Source organism: Emydura macquarii, unplaced genomic scaffold, assembly GCF_026122565.2.
Source record: "Emydura macquarii macquarii isolate MOO-44397 ecotype Brisbane River unplaced genomic scaffold, CSIRO-AGI_Emac_v2 contig_2297, whole genome shotgun sequence".
Taxonomy (NCBI): domain Eukaryota; kingdom Metazoa; phylum Chordata; order Testudines; family Chelidae; genus Emydura; species Emydura macquarii.
Window position 1 is genome coordinate 3,304,699 of NW_027132434.1, and position 20,943 is coordinate 3,325,641.

Here is a 20,943-nt window from a genome sequence, read left to right on the forward strand (position 1 = left end):
CAGACCTTGCTCTCTCTCTGTAGGTAGTGATAGGTATACAACAACCCCTGAGTCCTTGGAACATTCCCTGCAGTGTCCAGCCCCTTATATCTGGACACTACAGAATTATCAGGTCTCATATATTCCCAAAGGAACTGTGTACACCAGCTTGTGAGATTCAGCTCGGGACCATCACGTTGCTTAATATCACAGTGCTTTAGATATATTTATAATGAAAACAATAAACTTAGAAGTAATAGTGAGTAAGACTATTGGAAACAAATGGTTACATTAAAAACACGATGGTAACATGCTTTCTAGAGACTAAACTTAACTGAGAGTTTTCTCTCCTCCCAAAGTCCTCTGCAACATTTTCAACCATGGCTGCCTGGGACCCTGCTTTCATGAATACAGAAATACTATCTGTTAACCTGGTATCCTACAATTAGGAAGTAATCTTTGTCTTCTAGAAATACATCCAAAGTTCATTGTCTTTAATCACAGACAGAATAATCCCCCATCGCTTGTTTGACACCCCCCCCCCCAATCCTCTCCCCAGTGTCCATTTCCTGTTGATTTCAAATCTCTCAACATTTGACTTCATATGTAAATGGATATCCGCTGTGTTAGCGTACAATGCTTAATTTATATCCCAACAGAGAGACATTTACCTCTTGTCTGGAGGAACTGGTCCAAGGCATATTACCTTTTGGTGACCTGCTTTTATATTGCATGTTTAAGAACATAGTTTTCTGGAACACATACATAACTCCTTGTATGGTACATGTATGTACATTTCAGAATGATATTGATGACCAGTGGGACATCTGCTTTCATTTGAGACCTCACATAACATTTATTTGGTGAATCAGAATGTGCATACCAGAATCTGTAAACTCCTGTAACCTCATTGCATGTCCTTCTCAGTTGGCATTAAGATCTTAAGTCACAGATAGCCTAACTTGGAGACAGATATCTCCTCCATTTCCTGTGGCTTTCCATCAACATACAAACATTACCTGTTTTTCATCCATTAGCTTTATAGAATATTAAACATGCAAGCAGTGGACTTGCACAGTTGTTGCTGATTTACGAACTTAGCCTGTTGAATCATTACAGGCTTATAACAGCTCAAAATGTGCAAGAAAGAAAACGCCACATGATTCTCAGAACCCAGGTTGAATATGCAACGCCAGCAGTGGGAAAAACACTTATTCGTAAACCAAGCATATTGATACAGAAACTTGAGGCCATGAACATAACTACACAATGCATTTTTTAGAATCCCTTTTCAGTACATAAGAACTGCTAGATGGTTGTATATAATGTGTGGGTGCACTTGGCATAACCTAACCTTCTATGACCAGCAAGTTGATCTCTGTAAACTAACACGCTTGGGTCTCTGTTCCCTAATGTGAAAGAGGCTGCGATTCTTCTGTTTTACAGAAAATAATTTGGCCCCTTTAAGGCATCAGTAGTTCAGCTACATTCCAAGCTAAACAGTCAGTGGCTCAGTGCACTCTTTAATCTTGTTTCAGTTCTTTTAGTGACTGCTTATCTAAAGAGCTCCTTGCTAGTTGCCAATTAAAGCTACTATCAGCCTGGTTGGTTGCAGCTTCTGCTGCACCCCTGGACATGATCTTCTGATTAGGGGAATGCTTCTGGATCCCCTCATTGACTTGCCCTGTTCTCAATGGTAAGAGCTGCTCACAGCACCAGTATCTGCTTCAGCTACTTCACTGTGCAGCTGAAGGCATCTTGGAGTTGCTAGCATCTCAAAGGTATTGTGGGGTATTTTGGCCACTGTTTTACGTGTTTTAATTTTGGGTAATTAGTGGAGTTTTTCTTCTTGTGTTAATTCATTCAGTGCATGGTGCATTAGTAGCCTTGATGATTTGCTGTTAGCGCCACTTTTGTCAGTGGTCTGTTCTTATATTGAATGTTGAGCACTCCAAAGTTATTGGCTGCAGTGCTTTTTCAGCATGTGGCTGTTGGGTTTTTGTCTCTCTTAGAGTTGACTGCAAAGACATTCATAGGTGAAGATCCACTATCCGTTGAGGGTGAATTGGGATACATCTGTTCCGCAGATATTGCGCTAACCTGCCCAGAAAATAAAGCACCCCTCGTTTCCTGAAGCCTCCAAATAACTTCTGTTAGCCTGATTCTCGTCCCAGATACTTCAAAAGCATTCACCTGACACTGGGTGCTTAGCCCAGCATATGACGTGCTGGGGATACCTCACCAATTCGTGAGAGATTTATGGCTCCCAACGCTCCAAGGCTGTGACATCTATCTGTGCTTGCTGAGGTGCCCTAATTTCTATGAGCCCTATGCCTTTTTTCATCTTCCTCATATCTGTTCTGAGTTACCTAATAATGGTTTGTAATTCCTGGTTCACATTATGAAGGTGCTGCTTTTAACACCTGCTAGTGGTATAGCATAGGTTATGACTGGGTGATTGCTATCCTCTTACCTTGGAAATGAACACTTCAAGGTACATTTTCTTTATGCTTTTATTGATTTGCTCTGTTCCTCGGGCCCTGGGGTCTTGTGTCTTGGGAGACACCAGAGATTTCTCCAGGCTCTCTTCAGTAGCTGCCCAGGAACCAGTTGGGATGCTGCCTGATGTAAGAGCTTCTCTCTTCTCAAGCAAAGAGGTGATCTTCCCCATCAGCCCTTTTTCATTATGGGGTTGAAATGCCTACTAAGTGACAGGCATATTAACATGGAAATCTTCTGGAAGTTGGTCATCTTAGTAAACTGAAATGAATTTAGTAACCTTAAATGAATTTCTCCTTACTCTTCTCACTCTCAGGATTCTCATTCATGATGAATTACCATTTAATGGCACCCTATTGTGCATTACTAGCTTATTCACAAGCACAAGAACTGCAACTGCATACATTATTCTCTAGGCCAGCGGTTCTCAACCTTTTTTCCCCCCAAGTACCACTCGGGGGGGGGGGGGGGGGGAAGGGGGAGGTGGGGCTTTCGGCGGCAGCGGGGTTTCGCGGCAGTGGTGGGCTGGAACTTGCAGCGGCGGCAGGGTTTCGCAGTGGTGGCGAGCCGGGACTTTCGGCGGTGGTGGGATTTCGCAGCAGGCTCCATGGCGGGAACAATGCCCTCCGCCGAAACCCTTCCGCCGTTTCCCCTTTTCGGAGGCACAGTTTCACGAGGGTGAGAGGGAGGGCCCTTCCGGCGGCAGCTCGCGTACCACCCAGCCTTCTTCGGCGTACCACTGGTGTACCACCGGTTGAGAACCGCTAGTCTTGGGGCCTACTAAATATAGCCTAGAACATCTTAAGACTTTTTAAAAAACTTTTATGACTAATCTAGCTGATTAAAGTCTTATTTGACTTTCAGAGATCTTTCAAGATATAACATATTGTCTTTTACTATGGAGTCTCTACAGTTAGACATAACAAACACCCTGCTTGACTGAAGCAGATGGGGATGACTAGATAATGTGTATCAGATCATCAGCACAGACCTCTGGGTCTTTGAGATAATCTTCTTTAAGGGTAATACACATGTCCCTGAGCCAGACCTCAAAACCGTCTGCCAGCTAATCACAAAGACTTGCACTCTTGATTCCAGTGTTCACACAATGGGCCTTAATGTTTCAAAAACCAGCCCATTAGTCTTCCTTAGGCTGAAGAAATGTTCCAAGGTTTGAGGGAGATCTGCTATATTTATCGGTCATCTTTGGTGTGCATGTGCGCGTGCGAGCTCCATTCATGTGATAGTCACTGGGAACATAGGATGGATGTCTGTAGGTATTAGAAAGTCATAGAAACAAATAGAGAAAGATAGGAAGTATTTCCGGAGTACTGGAATTGGTTTTTATCCACTATGTGTGGAATAGATTGATTAAACTCTCATTCACTCTAAGTTTGTACAAAATTATTTTCTTCTTGACTACTACGTGGCCCTGCTTCTAGCTGTTTGCCACCTATCCAGTTGTTCCCCCTGATATGAATACAGTCGTCTTAGTCATGCACAAAACTGGCTTTTTTATATAGGTTTCTCTTCCTCCGTGACTGTAGAATCTATGGGTTTGTGGAGGGGTCACTTCAAGCTTCTTAGTAGCCAAAAGTAGGAATGTAGTCAGTGTGTTAGCTTTAGAGAAGAATTCTACTCCTGTAATTCTGCTTCTCTGAAGGTGCTATTTGACAGATTTCCTGTTTCTGTACCTATCTCCCCTCAGAGCTGGGGAAAGTAACTTTTTTCAGTGACTGATTCCTTGGGCATGCAAATCATAGGAAGCAAAGAGCTTCCTTTTTATCAAGTAAAGTGAAAATCAATTTTCTCTACGAGGCTAATGAGGCCTTAGAAATTGGTCTCACTATGGGACTGAACTAGTGTTGTCTCAAAGATCTGACCCTTTAAGAACTATTACTTGTAGTACCATAGCACCAAGCAGCAGGGCCCCATTGTGTTAGGTATGTACAAACTTGGTCTCTGTGCTAGGGTGTTGTGACCAAAACGTAGGAATGATGGAATAGATTAAAAAATGGTTTAAGAGAAGCAGAATTAGATGGTTAACTATCCTTGTTCATGTTTGCTATAGTGGGAGAACATGTGAGTTCAACACTGTATCTTTGTGTCTGACACTGTTCTCTGCACTGTATTTTTTCCATGAATACCATGACTACCAGTCACTTTTTTAATAGTAATAGACTGCAGATTAGGTACTTAGAAAACAATGGAATCTATGAAATAAGTGCAACTCTCCAACACTTACCAAGATTCAACTTCAGTTTTCCATAATTTGCATGATTAATTTGAAATAAACAGGTGCCCTAGATGATAATAACATGTATTTGAGATGCTGTGTTGTGTGTTGAAATTTTCTAAACCACACCCTATTGTACGTCAAGCCCTCTAGTTAGTGAGTAACTGATCTTTAATTAAACTTGGCTGTTAACTTATGTTCTTCTGTCTTGCAGAGCTGATGGTGTAATGAGGACAATGATTCCAGAAAAGTTATTGAAGAGCATGCCAATATTACAGGAACAAATTGATGCACTCCTTGAATTTGATGTATGTATTCATAATTTTAAATTGAAAACAAAACCAAGTATATACATTATTTCATGCAACTTTTTTTTTAAAAGCTGCCTACATGTGTTGCTTTACCTTAGTGGCTGCTAAGATTGATGGCACTTAACATTTTACGGTAATAGAGCACAACATACTTTTCCTCTGATTGTTTGTATTTCAATGGGAATTTACAGTGTTCCTTTTAAAATATTTTTCTGTGTTCAGAGTAAATGGGTGTAGGTTTTGTGGATAACGCCAAGTAGGCTGTGAACAGAGGGAATGAAGAAGTAGACAGGATGAGGAAGGAAGAAAGGGGTGGGAATGGAAGACTTAATGCTTAAGTTTCCTTTTTTGTTCTGTTTTGAAACTTAAGCTTGGGAATGATTGTTTTGCATATAAAGGAGAGGACATAGGGGAAAGAATAGGAAGGAGAGTAAGAGCAGAAGACGAGGAAGAAGGTGAAAGAAAAAGAGGGAAAACCCTGCTGCAAATCTCAGTTAAGACCCAAGGTAGAGCAAATAGAAATCATTAGATTTTTTTTGTTTTTGTTTTTAAATCCGATGGAGGCTTTGTAAAAACTAAATAAAAAACTCATACTATTTTAACTTTCGATTTAAAACTTCTAATGAGCTAAGTTTTAAATGCTAGCTTTTTTACATGTCTCTACTGTAGGGTTTCTTTAGCAGGTAAGTAACTTCACTCACCAGAATAGTCCCATTGGCTTCAGTGTGACTGCTTGGGCATTTAGCCCTGGTCTGCACTTACCTGGAGATTCGGCGGCAGTCAATGGGAGTTAAGCAAACTACGCAGAGTAGCTTGCATAACTCACGTGGATTGCTCCGCTTCCCTTCTGCGCACTGTCTACACTGCACTGTTCCTGTCGACACAGCGCTATGCTACTGAGGGGGTGGTTTACCAGCGTCGACTTCCTGATCGATTGAGTGGGTCTGCAGAAAGATCCAGAAAGATCGATCTGGCAGTGGCGAATTTGCCGCCGTCACTGTAGACATGGCCTTAGTTAGGCATGTGTATAAGTGTTTGCAGCATCAGCAGCTACAACCATACTTTTACTGGAAACTTTTCTTAGTGGCATGAAATCTTTGTCACTTGAAAATAAAATTGTTTTCATGTCAAACGTTGAAAAGTTTATTGAAAGTTTCAGTACATTGACAAATTTATTGTGAACTCCTGTGTGAAACACAGGCCAAAGATTTCAAAAATGGAAATCTAAAATTAAGCTCCTAAATTTTATTCTTGAGCACGTATTTCAAGTGTAATTTCCAGCTCAGGTAGATATACCAGTGCTAGTTTTGATCAAACTAGTGTGCTCAGAATAGGAGCCTGTCGAGAGGTGCACTGATGGTGAGATAGGCTAACCGCCTGTGCAGCTTACAGCTACACTGCTAGTTTTATTGCATTAACTTAATCAAAGCTAGCTCAGGTACATCTACCTGAACTGGAAATGACACCTGGCTTCAGTGTAGACATACACTTTGAAGTCAGTGAGACTTCTGCTTTTAGCTGCAAATAGTGATGAACTATTTGCCTGGTCAAAGCATTTCAGTTTCCTTGACTTGTGGAAATGCATTGATAGTATCGGAAGGGACAAAGGTTGCATATATTGTACAGTATGGGCTATTGACTAAACTTGGTGCTAGTATCACAAGAAGGATGTTAATGAGACTCTGGGCTGGTCTCTCTCACCATAGATGAGCATTTTAAGTGTGAAGCTCTTTAGAAAAAGCAAAGAAAAATCTGAAATTCTACTGAAATTGGAAAACTAAAGAAATAAGCAAGAAAAAAAAATCTGCTTTAGCAGTTTAAGATGATATAAAATGAAAATAATAAAGTCAACTTTTTAAAATGTAAACAATTCTTCATTTAAAAACATCCTGGTTTTTATCCACCCTGGTTGACACTGGTGGGGAGGGCAGGAAGGAGAGAGAGGGAAAAATAAAAGGGAGAAGGAACTCTAGAATCCTTTGACTGGAGACAGCAGTGCGTGGGGATATGTAGAGTTTCCCCATTAGGAGCAGCAGTGAATAAGGAAGCAGAGACGGTTGCTGTTTCCCAACCAGACAGAGGAAGAATTGCCTCCTGGTTCTGGAAACTCCTCTGTGTGGCAGGTAGGGTGCACTGTGTGCTGGCTTTCAGACTGCTATGCAACTGGACACCTTTTATGAAAAGATTTAGTAAATGTACCAGGGTTATTATTGTAGGAGTAATAACTCAGGCTTGTATGTTTTACTAAGACATGAACTCTCTTGATCAGTTTACATCTCCATGATTGAGGTTGGGGTTTTTTTAGGAGGGGAGTTTTGAAGAAATCCTCCTTTTTGTTTTCACCACTACTTGATTCTCAAGAATATTATAATATCAAATATGTAGTACGATGTATATTGGTAACAGAACATGGAAAAATCTAGTATGGTCCTTGACAAAAGCTGGTACTTTCTGCTCACATTAAGCCTGAGTGAATAATCAATTGGATTTTTTTATTCATAATATAGGTCTTCCAGATCACCACTGTAGAAGTCAGGCACCTAGCCATGCATCCACAGAATTGTTTTTGAGTAGTGTGTGGCAGCTAGTGAATGTGTGCAAATGTAGTCTGTTCCAGTGTTCCACAGACAGGGATGTAAATGCCCCATCTCTAATTTGTTCCCCTCTCTCTCCAGAAGCCCTATTTACTAGGCTTTGAAGCAGAATCAAACTTGTGCTGAGATCTAAGTACCACCTTGTTTTTGTAGAATAATAGGGTAAAGTGGCTTAGCCCTCAGGCCTCGCAGCCCTTATGTTCTGTGGTGCATAGATAGATCTGGGAGTCACGTCCCATGACTCTGTAGAGAACACTTTGAGTCTCAGAGTTACAGCTGGTAACACTTTTCCAGGGGATTGTTAGTGATAGCAGGCATGTACCACGTGAGCACCAAATGATGGAATAGAAGTGTTCTCTTTTCCTTCACTTGAATAAATTGAGTTAGCAGAGTATCATCAGAATTTAAATAATCTGTCTATATAATTTAATAGTATTTTAACTTAATAGGTATCTTTTGTTGAAAGCTATAATGTTAAGCATTTTATAGACCAATTGAACATACCTGAATGGAGTTTTATTTGTGTGTAGGTTCATCCAAATGAACTGACAAATGGCGTCATAAATGCTGCATTTATGCTTCTCTTTAAAGATCTTATCAAGCTTTTTGCGTGCTACAATGATGGAGTTATTAACTTACTAGGTAAGTAGGCTGATGAGGTTTATTTTAAAATAGTAGACTTAAGTAGAAATTCAGTTTTAAGAACTCTGAGGAAACTTTTAATGCTGACCAAATAAAAAATGTGATGTCACCTCTTGGTGATCTTTTTTCTATATTCTTAATCTTACGTGCATGTTTGCTGTAGCAGTTACTCAACTAGACACGTGATAAAAGAGTTGGATAATAATGGAATGTGTAAATATGACTTCAAGAAGCAGAAAAAAATGGAATGTTTGCAAACACTTGATTGTTTTTAGTGTCAAAAAATTTTTGACACTTTTGTCACATTAGTATCCTTTCCAAATGTAAAAACATCCTTTTTGTCTTACCCATTTATTAGTCCATAATAAACATCTTGCCTTCTAAAATACCAAGAACATTAAGAACTGGATCTTAAATGAGGAGACTTGGGGTGGGGCTGGGATATGTTAACCTTCAACCCTGATTATTTTAGCCTTTACTTATTAATGGAGAACTTTAAAATTCAAAACATTATTTTATAAATCATGTACCCCTAGTCATTAACATACAAAGTTATGATACTGACTTTTACTGTGAGTCAGCTAATATTTTGCAAGGTGTCTGCCTATTGTGGTTATTTGAATCTCATGAGTGCATTCTGAGACATTCAGTCTTTTACCAGTTAAAAATAAAACATACTTTTAGAAAGCAGGATTGACATTGAGACATTCTTATCAACAGGACAGCCACATCTGACAGGGTGTAGGCTTCTTTACACTCAATCATTGAGTTGCTTTCTCTTCTGGATTAACAATCTGTAGGGCTGAATTTGTGGTTCTGACCACTTGCTGACGTTTTCCTTGGCCATATTGCTTTAACTGCCAACAAGAATGGTAATACTTGGTTTCAGTTATAATATATCGTGATGGGGACAAGTTCACCGGAAACTTGGCGAGTTCACATAAGGTGACTTTTAGTAACTGTCAAGTTGGGATGAATTTAAACTACTGAACTGGAGAGAGGCTCTGGTTTCCTTTTTATTACTCTCAAGTCATCCATTTTTCTCATGGCAAATCAAAGCTGGTAAAATATAGATATTCTACAAAACACAGCTAATATTTTATACATCATGATGATGAACTAAAATAATTACGGTCTTCATGTTTCTTCCCACTTCTGGTTTTTTATGGGGTTTTCTTTGAAACTGTAAGCACATTTGAAGAGTCACTAACTTGGAAATGACGTGTCTGTCTGAAAACTGTACTTGCTGTTAGTTAGAACATTAGGGTAACTGTCAAAGGGTGACTGGCCTTTTTAAAGGGAAATATGTGTCAGTCCTCCTGTGACACAACTGATTTGCTTCCCCAGGTGGGGAGGATGAATTAATTCATGTGACTAAACTAGGCTGGGTTGGTGTAGAAAAACAAGAGGCCTGTGGACTGCAGAGTGATGCTGCAGGAAGGGAGGGTATGTGCCATGGTTCCTGAGGGAGAGAGACTCCAAGCTGGAAGCCCAGAAAGTTATGGCTGGGTACAAAGCCCTGGCTGGAAGTTGTTTTATTGTTGGGGAGAAGACAATAAAGGCAAGCCAGGCCTTGCATCTTCTCCAGCCGCTCTGAGAGCGGGAAGAGACTGTGCCCAGTTTAATGCTGAGGTAGGAGACTGTTTAATTTTGAACATTATGTTAATGAAATAAAACCCCAAGAGGGGTGGAAGTTTGTGGGGCTCATAAAAGCCTTTTGTGTTTGGAGTTCACTGAGGAGCCTGGAAGAGGGGAAACTGAGTCAGGGTGCCTCAGAGCCACGCCAGTCACAAGGAGATAGTCAGGAGACAGATGGCCCATTTACAGTAACTACAACTGGTAAGGTAGTCAAGGGACATTCTCTTCTCTTTATTCATTTTGTGTAGTCAGTTTTTTTTGTTAGAGAAGAAGGGCCACTTCCCATTGAGTAGTGACCCTATTGGTGCTCCACTTTAGGTGTGCTTATGTCCCTGCACTGCTGATTGGAGAACTTCTTGGATAGCAGTGTCCGTTAGGTCTGCACATGCGTGTTGTCTCCTTGAGCTGCTCCATGAGGCTAGGCAGCATGTGCAGGCTAACTCTTAGTTCCTTCTCAACCACCTCTGGCTAGAGACGGAGCTCCTCGTAGTCCATTAGGGTCACTGCTATTCACATTTATATAGTTACCTGTTTAGTATAGAATAGCTGTAATTTATTCTTTATCCTTTTTCTCTCATTCCCAAAATTTAAAAAAAACCTTTCATTTTTCCTGCTTTTCTTCGTCATTGGGGATCCTTCCCCTTGTCCCCCAGTGGGGTATGCCCAGTTCACTATGCTTTTAGAAGTGTCTCACTTGCAAGGAGGCAATCCTGATTGCAGACAAGCACTCCCAGTGCATTTGCTGCCTCACAGAAGGCCACATCCAGCAAAAGCCTGGTCTCTGCCAGCAACTTCAGCCACGATCTTGTAAGGACAGAGAGCTCCAACAGAAGATTATCTTCATGGAGGTGGCTCGCAGGACCCGCCCATGGGTCACCTGGCTGGTGTGAGCAACACCAATCAAGGGTCACTCCCTATGATAGGGACTGGAAGCACCTAGACCTTTTCTGTAGGAAGGCGTACTTCTCGTGTCACAAACTAGTGGGCTCTCCCGACAAAATATGATTATATAAACTATTCAAAACTGACTGACTTTATTGAGCAGATACTGGAGTCACATCATGAACAATTTAAGGCCATTATCCAGGAAGGCCAATTAGTGACAGACATCACTGTAATCTGCCCTCAACATGGCTGACAGAGTGGCTAGGTCCATCTCCACAATGGTGGTGATGCAATGGACATCATGGCTCCATCTGTCAGGCTGAAGGAGGTACAGTCTACTGTTGAGGACCTCCCTTTTGAGGGCACAAAGCTCTGTGCAGAGAAGACTGATGCTTCCATTCACACCCAGAAGGACTCTAGTGCCACTCTCCAGTCGCTGGCCATCTACACTCCAGGAAAAAATATATTTTTAGTCCCTAATCCCAGCATAGACTACACACACATCTCGATATCAACCTCAACACCACTATGAGCCACAAAGAAAGGAAAAATTCCAAAGCGCAAACCATTTAGCCCACTGCCCCCAACTGATACAGCCATCCAACACTTTACACCCATTTGGCCCACCATTTGGCAACGTTCTACAGTGCCTGGAAACGCATAACATCGGACTGATGGTCCTAGAGATCGTTTGAGCTGGGTACTCCATCTATTTTACTTCCCTGCCTCCTCCACAACATCTTTCCCTATCCCTCTTCAGGGACCCTTCTTATGAGAGTTTACTGCAACAAGAGGTACATTGTCTCCTCCAGTTGGGTGCTATAGAAACAGTACCTTAACATCTATGAGGCAAAGGGTGCTACTCTCGTTATTTCCTAATACCCAAATGGAAGGGAGGTTGGAGACCATACTAAATCTCAGAGCTCTCAAGAAGTTTGTCAAAGCTCAAAAATGCAAGACAGTCACTTTATCAATGATCATTCCAGTCTTTAAAACAGAGACAGGCTTGCTGAGGGCCAAAAACCAATTTTCCTATCTCAATTCTATTGACGCACAGATGATTTTTCAGATTCGCTCTGGGACAAAACCACTATCAATACAGAGTGCTCCCTTGCAGGCTATAATCAGCCCTGAGAGTATTTTCAAGGTTCTCTCAGTGGTGGCTTCTCACTTACGCTCCAAAGGGATCATGATTTACCCTTAAATGGACGATTGCCTCCTCAGAGCCTGATCTCTCTCAGAGGCTCCCTGAGTCCCCAAAACTGCAATGAACTTTTTTACAGAACTGGGCCTACAGATCAACACCCAGAAGTCAATGCTTGCTCCACTGCAACACCTGGAATTCATAGGTGCCAACCTCAACTCATTACAGGCCAGAGCCCTCTTACCTCAACACGGTTTCCTCTCCTTGGTCACGCTCAGAGAGACTGTTCAAAGCAGCCCACAAATATCAGCCAGATTCTGCTTTGAACTCTTGGGCATATGGCAGTGGGTATAGCAGTGATAACATATGTCAGGCTTCGCATGCAATGTCTCCAAATGTGGTTCAGCTCAGTTTACAGACCAAACAGGGACAGACTGAACAAACCCCTATCGCTGCCCATCAGGATCAAAAACTCCTTAGACTGGCGAAAGGACCCAGCAAACATTTGGAACGGGATCCCCTTTTTGCAAACTTCACCAGACGCATCACTCGTAGAGTGGGGTGTGCACCAAAACGACTTCACAGCACAAGGAAAGTGGTCACCCATGGAGATGTCCCTTCACATCAATCTCCTTGAGCTGAGAGGGTCAGGAATGCCTGCGCCCACTTCCTCCCACTGATCAAAGGATCATAGACACAGATCCTAGCAGACAACATAGCCTGAATATACTATATCAATAAACGGGGGAGTGAGGTCGCCCTCCCTATGTGTGGAGGCATTGGGGCTCTGGAATGGTGCATCTCCCACGACCCTCTGATCTCCCGCTGATCCCTTACCTGGCTATTGCACACCTTCTCTCAGAGAACAAAGGACATACCTACATCTCAATTTGGGGATTCTCCATCTCAAAGCATGGCTCCTGTTTCGTTCCAACACCTAGACGAGTGCCTGTTCAAAGGAGGTACAAGAGGTTCTGTTACATGGCATACTTGCCTACAAAAATGGTCCAGGTTTCACATTTGGAACATAGCTCACCAACATGCATGACCTTTCCACATATCCCAGACAATTCATTAACCCTAAAGAAATCAGGACTATATCTCTCTAAGCACTCGCAGGTTCCACCTAGTAGCTATAACAGATTTCCATCAACCTCTTGAGGGATACTCAGTCCTGTCACACCCAACCGCTAAAGGGCTCCTCAAGGGTATAGTAAACCTCTTCCCACAATCTTGACCTCCTACTCCCATATGGGATCTAAGCCTGGTACTGAAAGGACTGACTAGGCCTACCTTCAAACACCTGACCACCTGTTGGCTGACGTACCTATTAATGAAAACTGCTTTCCTGATACCAATTACCTTGGCCAGAAGAATAGGAGAGAGAGCAGCTCTGATGGTGCATCCTCCCCACGTAATATTATTTCTGGGCAAGGTTATGTTTAGGCAACATCCAAAATTTATCCCTAAGGTAACCTCCCCATTTCACATGAATCAATTGATTCACCTCACAAATTTTACCGCAAGCTTCATCAAAACGACAGGGAGGCTATCTTGCATCTCTAGATGCCAAGAGAGCCCTGGCCTTCAGGGAGTCCCCTAGGCTTTTCCTCTCCATTGCAGAAATCCAAAGACTCCAAGTGGGTCTCGAATTGCATCAAGACAGTGTTACCAAGTTTGCCACAAACTCTCCCCAAAACTCTCCAGGGAACTAGAGAGTGGAGGGGAGTGTGCGTGTGTGTGTGCGAGAGATGCTCCTTTTCTGGTTCTAGGGAAGAGTTGAGAAGTTAAATCTTACCCTAGTGCAGCTGCTTCTGAAGATTGCAAAAGTGAAGAAATTTCCAGTTGTTTGTGGAAGGCCTAATTATTTGGACTGAAGTCTTAATGTTTGTGGGGGGTTTTTAAGCGAGTTAATAAAGGGATTGCAAGATTTTTATCATTGAATAAATGTGCCTCTATGGAATAAATTGTGCTTATGAAGTGTGTGTTTGTTATATTGTATTTCATAAACCTTCATGGGTTTCTCATTAGGCCTGTTTGAGTGTGCAGGGTTGAGAAACCTGCATTGACCCTATTTTTATAGGAATGGTTGTAAATTTGAAAAATGGGCATAATACTGAATATCTCCAAGTCCAAAGTGAGAACAACCATTTGAGTTCTGTGAAACTTATTTGGTATTGTGCAATATAATGTGCTTACAGGGAGTGTAACTTGAAATTAGACTACTTTCAGCTTTATTCTAAATTAATAATAGGTGTGCAACATAAATGTATTCACTATTCTTATTTAAATGTTTCTAAAACTGATTTTCTGATAACTTAACTTGGGTCACCAATCATACTAAAATTTTTCATAATAGAAATTATGAAAAATTTAACACTTTAGCTGCTGGTCATGTAAGATCCTTGCTATCTTGTACTACAGAATAGGCAATCTACTGAAATAGTTCAACAAATATGTAACTGTAAATGACACTTTAATCAAGTGCACCAGAAAAACTAACTTCAATAGTGTCAAGTCGTTGTAGTTTAGGATAGTTACGTTTTAGCTAACAAAGGAGGAGAGAAAGAAGCCTTAGCAATAGGACCAATCACTATACCACTTAGCAATTAAATTCTTGAAGTATCAGTATGCTGTAAGTAGAATTGCAGATACTTGCAGATCTACCATAAATATAGTTCTAGTTACTGGCATACAGCTAATGAGAAAATGGTGATTCACCTTATATTTTTCTTTCCAGAGAAATTTTTTGAAATGAAAAAGGGACAGTGTAAAGATGCTCTTGAAATTTACAAACGATTTCTGACTAGAATGACCAGAGTATCTGAATTTCTTAAAGTTGCAGAGGTAAGTAACCTCTAATATTATCATGAAAAATCTTAAGTGACAAAGTGCGGAAGAATAAGCAATGTTTTTACCATATTTTCTCCATATCAGACTGAAAAAGCACATGTAGCAAAATATTATTTGTTTTTAGACGTCTGACACTTACACTGTGCCCTATCCCTACCTCAAGAAATGCTGATAAATCCAGGTTCTAAAGTTCCTGGCCACTGTGGGCAGTAATAGTGTGTTGGGGCACAAGGTACCTCACCTCACCAGAGCTTGTTTCATTCCATTCATGATTATGCCATTGGACAGTCCCTGACTTAAATGTAACCTTGGAGGGAGTGGCAATTTTGGGGACTGAAAGTGATTTTCATGAAGATCTAGTTTTCAGCATGACACCTTCAGGTAGATTGGATACTCTTGTGCAACATTCCTAGCTCAAGTAGAATATGCAGCAAATATTCCAATTATATCCTCCTGCTGCATGTTTAAAGAGTTCTAATCTTTCTTCTTGATGAGTAGAAGTGGATTACATTCTAAAATCAAGCAAGTAGCTTTGGAATTGAAAAAAACTCTTAAAAGGAGCAAAAGTCTCAAGGCAATGAGCAGAGACTTAAAAAATCAGGGCAGAAAAAGAGAAGCTCTGGGCTGCAGCACAGCTGTACTAAGGATGCTAGCAGCGATTGATGTTTCAACATTTATTTTAGTTTGCTGAAGAGCTGGAAGGGACACTAACAAAAGGGACTTGGACTGAAAGCTGAAGAGGTGCAGCACCTGCTGCAGAAGCTCCTTCACTAATTGAGAGAGAATTAACTGGAAGTTTCAAAAAGAGTTCCAAGTCCTGGGCAATTCATTCTTGAGCTCATTGCTGCTGCCTTTTCAGACCAATTGCATTACAGCTGGAATGTGTCACTTGGGGCTAGAAAGTTCTGTGCTAGAGTGTGCAAGACCTGAGTAAGAAGTGAGTTTTGTGGGGGCTTTTTTTGTTTGTTTCTCTGAAGAAATGTTTTTTGCTCCCTAGAAGGATGCAGTGAAGCTTTTTGAAAGTGTGTTTGGAAGGCTAAGGGAGAGCCTTGTGGGGAGAAAAATCTAAATATAAGTTACAGACTTTAGAACTTAATATTTTTTCCTAGCTGTAGTGCATAAGGAATTAGTGGAAGAGAAAATACACCACAGTTTTAATCCAGCTGAATACTTGCTGCACCTATAACACATGAACACTGGCTTCTCAATAAAAATCTTTTTTAATCCACAGCAAATTGGAATTGACAAAGGAGACATTCCTGATCTCACACAAGTAAGTTTTGGGTTTTTTTAAGCGTTGTATAAATTGATGTAATAAGGAAATACAATAAACTAAAACTGTGTGAGGAAGAGTCAGATAATTGGCATGTATGCTGATATGTAAATTTGCATTTGAGAAGGATTTTAAGAAAAGGGAAGAATTTGCAAACTGTCAATCATTTTTTGATATTATTAATCTGGCATTCCTATCTTTAAGAGAACCATAACAATATTTATTAATGTTCATTGCCTTAATGCACAGTCGCATGAAACTTTTCATTACTGAATGCAGAACAGTATATTCAAATCAAAGCAGACGAGGATATTAGTATACCTTGTATATCCTAGTGCCTGCAAAATGGCACAAACTAAAATCACTTAAACTGGATAGCAAGTGTTTAAAATCCAATTAGTTTTTAATAGAATATGTTCTTACTTTTAACATAGATTATAAATGAATTTGAATCTTTGGTTCCCTAATATATCCCATAAATTGTTTCTTCTGATTGAAAATATCCCTAGTGTCTTAAAGTTCAGAATTGAAATGAAGATGTAGGATTTGGTTACAGGTTTCAGATTTCAGAAGCTAAATAAAAGTTTACATTTAACATTTTGGTTTTGATTGAGGAAAAATAACTGAAGCCTAAGGCGTTCTTGAGGTTTTTATATAATCTAAAATACAGAATTTACAACAAATACACTTTTTAAAAATTGTTCAGTTTTTGTTTTAGTCTGCTAGAAACTAAAATAGTTGCATAAGTACATGTTTCAAGTTGTTTCCTTTTTACAAAGTAATAGTTATATGTGGTGTCATGCCTATTGGGGTAGCTGCACCACTGGCCCTTCTCGGGGTCTAAGTGCACCCCCCCAAGATGTCAAGCCTCAGATCTTTCTCTCTCCTGGGGTAGAATTCTGCAATTTTCCCACTTTTAGACTTGGTTTACAAACTCCTGTTATTACTTCAGCAGGCCCAGCTGGGATTTGAAGCTTGCTGTTCAGCCCTCTTTGAGAGCTGTGTTAATGCACAGGAAACCACACAGCTTTCTCAAATAGTATTGTTCAATCTTACCAGTAGGAATAAAGCAGTTTGAGACATGGGGTACAAATAACAGGCCTGACCACATGAAATTAACCTTGCTTTTAGCTTAGTTGTTCCCAGTCTAGATATTCAGACCCTGCTTACCGAGAGGCTGCTTGTCTACAGCTCTTACCTCTCCCGAGCGTATATCAGCATCTTAGCATTTTGACCACTTCCCCCTCTTCCTTTCTGCCAGGACCACCTTCTAGCTGGTCAAGATCTGTTATCTTTGGATTCAGTCTTTTTTATCTCTAGTATCTCTGATAGCACCATTAAAGCAGCTAAAAGAACAAAAAGTCCTCTAGCACTTTAAAGACTAACAAATTTAATTTCTGCGGGCATAAGCTTTCGTGAGCTGTAACCCACTTCGTCAGATGTAAGGAATAGAAATCGTGTGTGTGTGTGTGTGTGTGTGTGTGTGTGTGTGTGTGTGTGTGTGTGTGTGTGTGTGTGTGTGTGTGTGTGTGTACACACATCCAAGGGTAAGGAACAACAATGGGGAAGTTAGGTATAAGCAAAGTCCATTCAGTTAGAGTAGTTGGGGCCTATTCACAACCATTGATTAGGAGGTGAGAATGTGTGAACAGTGACAGTTACTTCTTGTAATGAGAGAACCATTCCAGTTTGATTGTGTCAAGTTCCAGCTCTGAAGTTCCTCTTTGAAGTCTGTTTTTGAAGTTTTTTTGTAGAAGCATGGCAACTTTGATGTCAGCTACAGAGTGTCCTGGGAGATTGAAGTGCTCTACGACTGGTTTATGGATGTTACCACTTTCTATGTCTGATTTGTGTCCATTTATTCTTGTGTAGTAACAGTCCGGTTTGGCCAATGTACATGGCAGAAAGGCATTGCTGGCACGTGATGGCATATATTACATTAGTGGATGTGCAGGTGAATGAGCTCCTTATGGTGTGGCTGATGTGGTTAGGACCTGTGATGTTGTCATTAGAGTCGATGAGTGGGGAGAGCTGGCAACGGGGTTTGTTGCAGGGATAGGTTCCTGGGTTAGTGTTGTTGTCGTTGTATAGTGTACGGTGGTTAGTGAGTAATTGCTTCAGGTTGGAGGGCTGTCTGTAAGCAAGGATAAGACTGCCTCCACAGCTTGAGGAGTGATCATCTGCTAGGATAGGTTGTAGATCCTTAATGATGTATTGTAGAGATTTTAGTTGGGGGCTGTAGGTGATGGCGAGTGGTCTTCTGTTGTTTTTCTTTGTTGGGTTTGTCCTGTAGTAGGTGACTTCTGGGTACCTGGCTCCGTCAATTTGGCTGTCTTATCTGTCTGTCTTGCTCAGTTCTTTAACCCCTTTATAGCCCTTCCTTTGGTTTAACAATGCATTGTCATGAAGCAATACAACACTGAACAAGAAAACAATCTCATGTAATATTGATAAAATACTAGACACTTTTACAGTTTGTCACATTTGAGTTATTCAGTCTTTAAGCCAAGAGGTTTTAACTTGGGCTATGGCTGTTACAAAGACCACAGGAAGCACCCAGAAATTGTTACATTGACATTAATTCTTGGAGTACTTCTGCATATTTGCCTGTAGTTAGTAGGCTACTGAGCTTCTGCAGCCTTCTGGAAAGCAGTGCACATTGGATTGCATGAGCGGCTTCTGTCACAGCACTGAACATTCAGAGCCAATGCTGTAAAAGGGCAGTAGGTTTGTGTTTATATTGCCGACCCTCCCTAAGTACAGACAGTGCCAGGATTTCTCAATGAGTGGCCTTAAATTCAGGGTCCCTGGTCCACGTTGGATCAGCCAAAGATGCGCAAGTCCCGTAAACAGTCCCTGAAAAATCAGGTACTAGTTCACGTCTAGTCTTACTGGCATGGCAGAAGCAAACAGTTCTGAGAAAGGAGTTGTCCCGTGCTAGGATCCCACTGCTGCAGAAGCTTTCATTGTCACTGAAGAAACTTGCATCTAGGCAGAAGCTGGTCAGTGTAGAAAACATGTTGAGGTTGGTACCAAGGGAATCACCAAAGAGACCTGCTGTGACTGTGTTGTGTGGAGGGACCACAATGAGAATGCGCAATCAAGGCAAATTGAAAAGAATGGGGGCAGACTATCCCCAAAACTGATGGTTTATTCTAATAACTAGATTCACCAAGACAGCAACAAATCACCTTCTACAGTAACTTTACTGGTTACTAAGAAGCCCAAAAATACAGTTCCCTTTAAGCAAGCCAGTGCTGGGCTCCCCAGACAGCCAAGTCAAATATGGTGAGATTTATTTAAAATCTTTTTCACTATATATAAAGTTCTAGCAATCCCAAGATATTGGACACACTACCCATCTGGTCAATGAATATTTCAGATTTCACCCAAATACACACTTACAGACAATTCTTATTAACTAAACTAAGATTTATTAAAAAGAAAAAGTGATTTGTATATCTAATCTTTTAATCATAGATATGAATACAGTTCTTAGGTCAGTTTCATAGTAGAGATGAGTTGCAAAAAGTTCTTTCAGAACCAATTCCATACATTATAATCCAATAAACAATCCATGTGCAGAGTCTGTATAAATTCTTCCATAAGAAATAGTAGGGTTAATCCAGAATGGGGCTGGAGACCTGAGTTTTGTGACTTAAAACGCCTCTGATAAGGGTCTTGAGATGACAGGATCAGGTCCCAAAGTTTTTATAGATCTCTGGCAGGCTAGTCTCTTGACAAAGCAGGCATTCCTTCAATGAAGAATAGGCAATATACACGGTTGCTTTGAAGGCAATTTCTGTTTCCTATTTATATACAGGTAATTAGTTGCATTGATTAGCATAAGGCAATTAACCATTCCAGCTGTTCATAGACAGTTTACTACAAGCTTCAAAGAGAAATAAAGACAATGATATGACACCACATTTCATATAATTGCTAATATTCCATTTTGATCTCTGAATCATTAGAATATAGTAACAGACAGGAATAAAAGATTACCATCTACCAGGTAATAAAATCACATTAACATCTGACAATATATAGGTAAATACAGGCAAATATAATTAGTATTTACTTCTAATTCTGTGACAATATAGGTTTACATTTCAAAGCTCTAGTCTATCTTACGTGGCTTTGTTAGCTATTTATAAGGAATGGCCCTAATTACCATTTATATACTTTTCCAATATGTCATTAAAGCTTGATCTTTAGATCACTTAACCTGCTGGTGGTTTAACCTAAACTGAGTTGGTGTCACACCTGCCTTTTGACAACAAATGCGTACCAAAAGGAGTGTCTAAATTCCACCAGATTCAGATAATCAGTCCCCTAGCATACTTGGTCAGACCACATTTTTATTCAAGGGAAGTTAAATCCATACTCTTAGGTTATGGCTGCGCTTTGACCTTAGTGTAATTCCCAGTTTGAGAATACATACCGGTGCTAGCTGTGATTGGGCTAGTGCAATAAAAATAGAGCTTAGCTGCCATGGCATGATGGGTTAACTACTCTGAGATCTGTCTAGCATCCTGGACAGATATGTACATAGGACAGCTAGCCCTCTCCCACCAGCATGGTTACACTCTCTATTTAGTGAGTTAGGCCAGTCAGAGGTAGCACAGATATGTGGGAAATTGCACTCCCAGCTTGAAGTGTAGTCATATGCTAAATGTCCAAGGTGCTTTGGGTTTTTATGTGCATAAGACAAAACATTTAAGGAATACCCGACTCCCTGTGCCTTTCAGGGATCACTGAAAAGGGATTAGGCAGTGTATTGAAAGTACAGCTGGGCAAAAAGTTATCTGAAACTTTTTGATGAAAAATGAAGATTCAGGTCAACATTTTGCAAACTATTTTGGTGTTTTAAAAAGAAAACATTTAAA

General features: G+C 40.6%; 1 protein-coding gene across 2 annotated transcripts in view; it reads left to right on the forward strand.

The window, feature by feature from the left end:
- Positions 1-20,943, forward strand: part of SNAP91 (synaptosome associated protein 91) — a 141,066-nt gene that overhangs the window by 58,679 nt on the left and 61,444 nt on the right. For both annotated transcript variants that reach the window (XM_067560748.1, XM_067560747.1), the window contains exons 6-9: positions 4,929-5,022; positions 8,150-8,261; positions 14,669-14,775; positions 16,013-16,054. In XM_067560748.1, the coding sequence (XP_067416849.1) occupies positions 4,929-5,022; positions 8,150-8,261; positions 14,669-14,775; positions 16,013-16,054 (355 nt within the window). The remainder of the gene's footprint in view (positions 1-4,928; positions 5,023-8,149; positions 8,262-14,668; positions 14,776-16,012; positions 16,055-20,943) is intronic.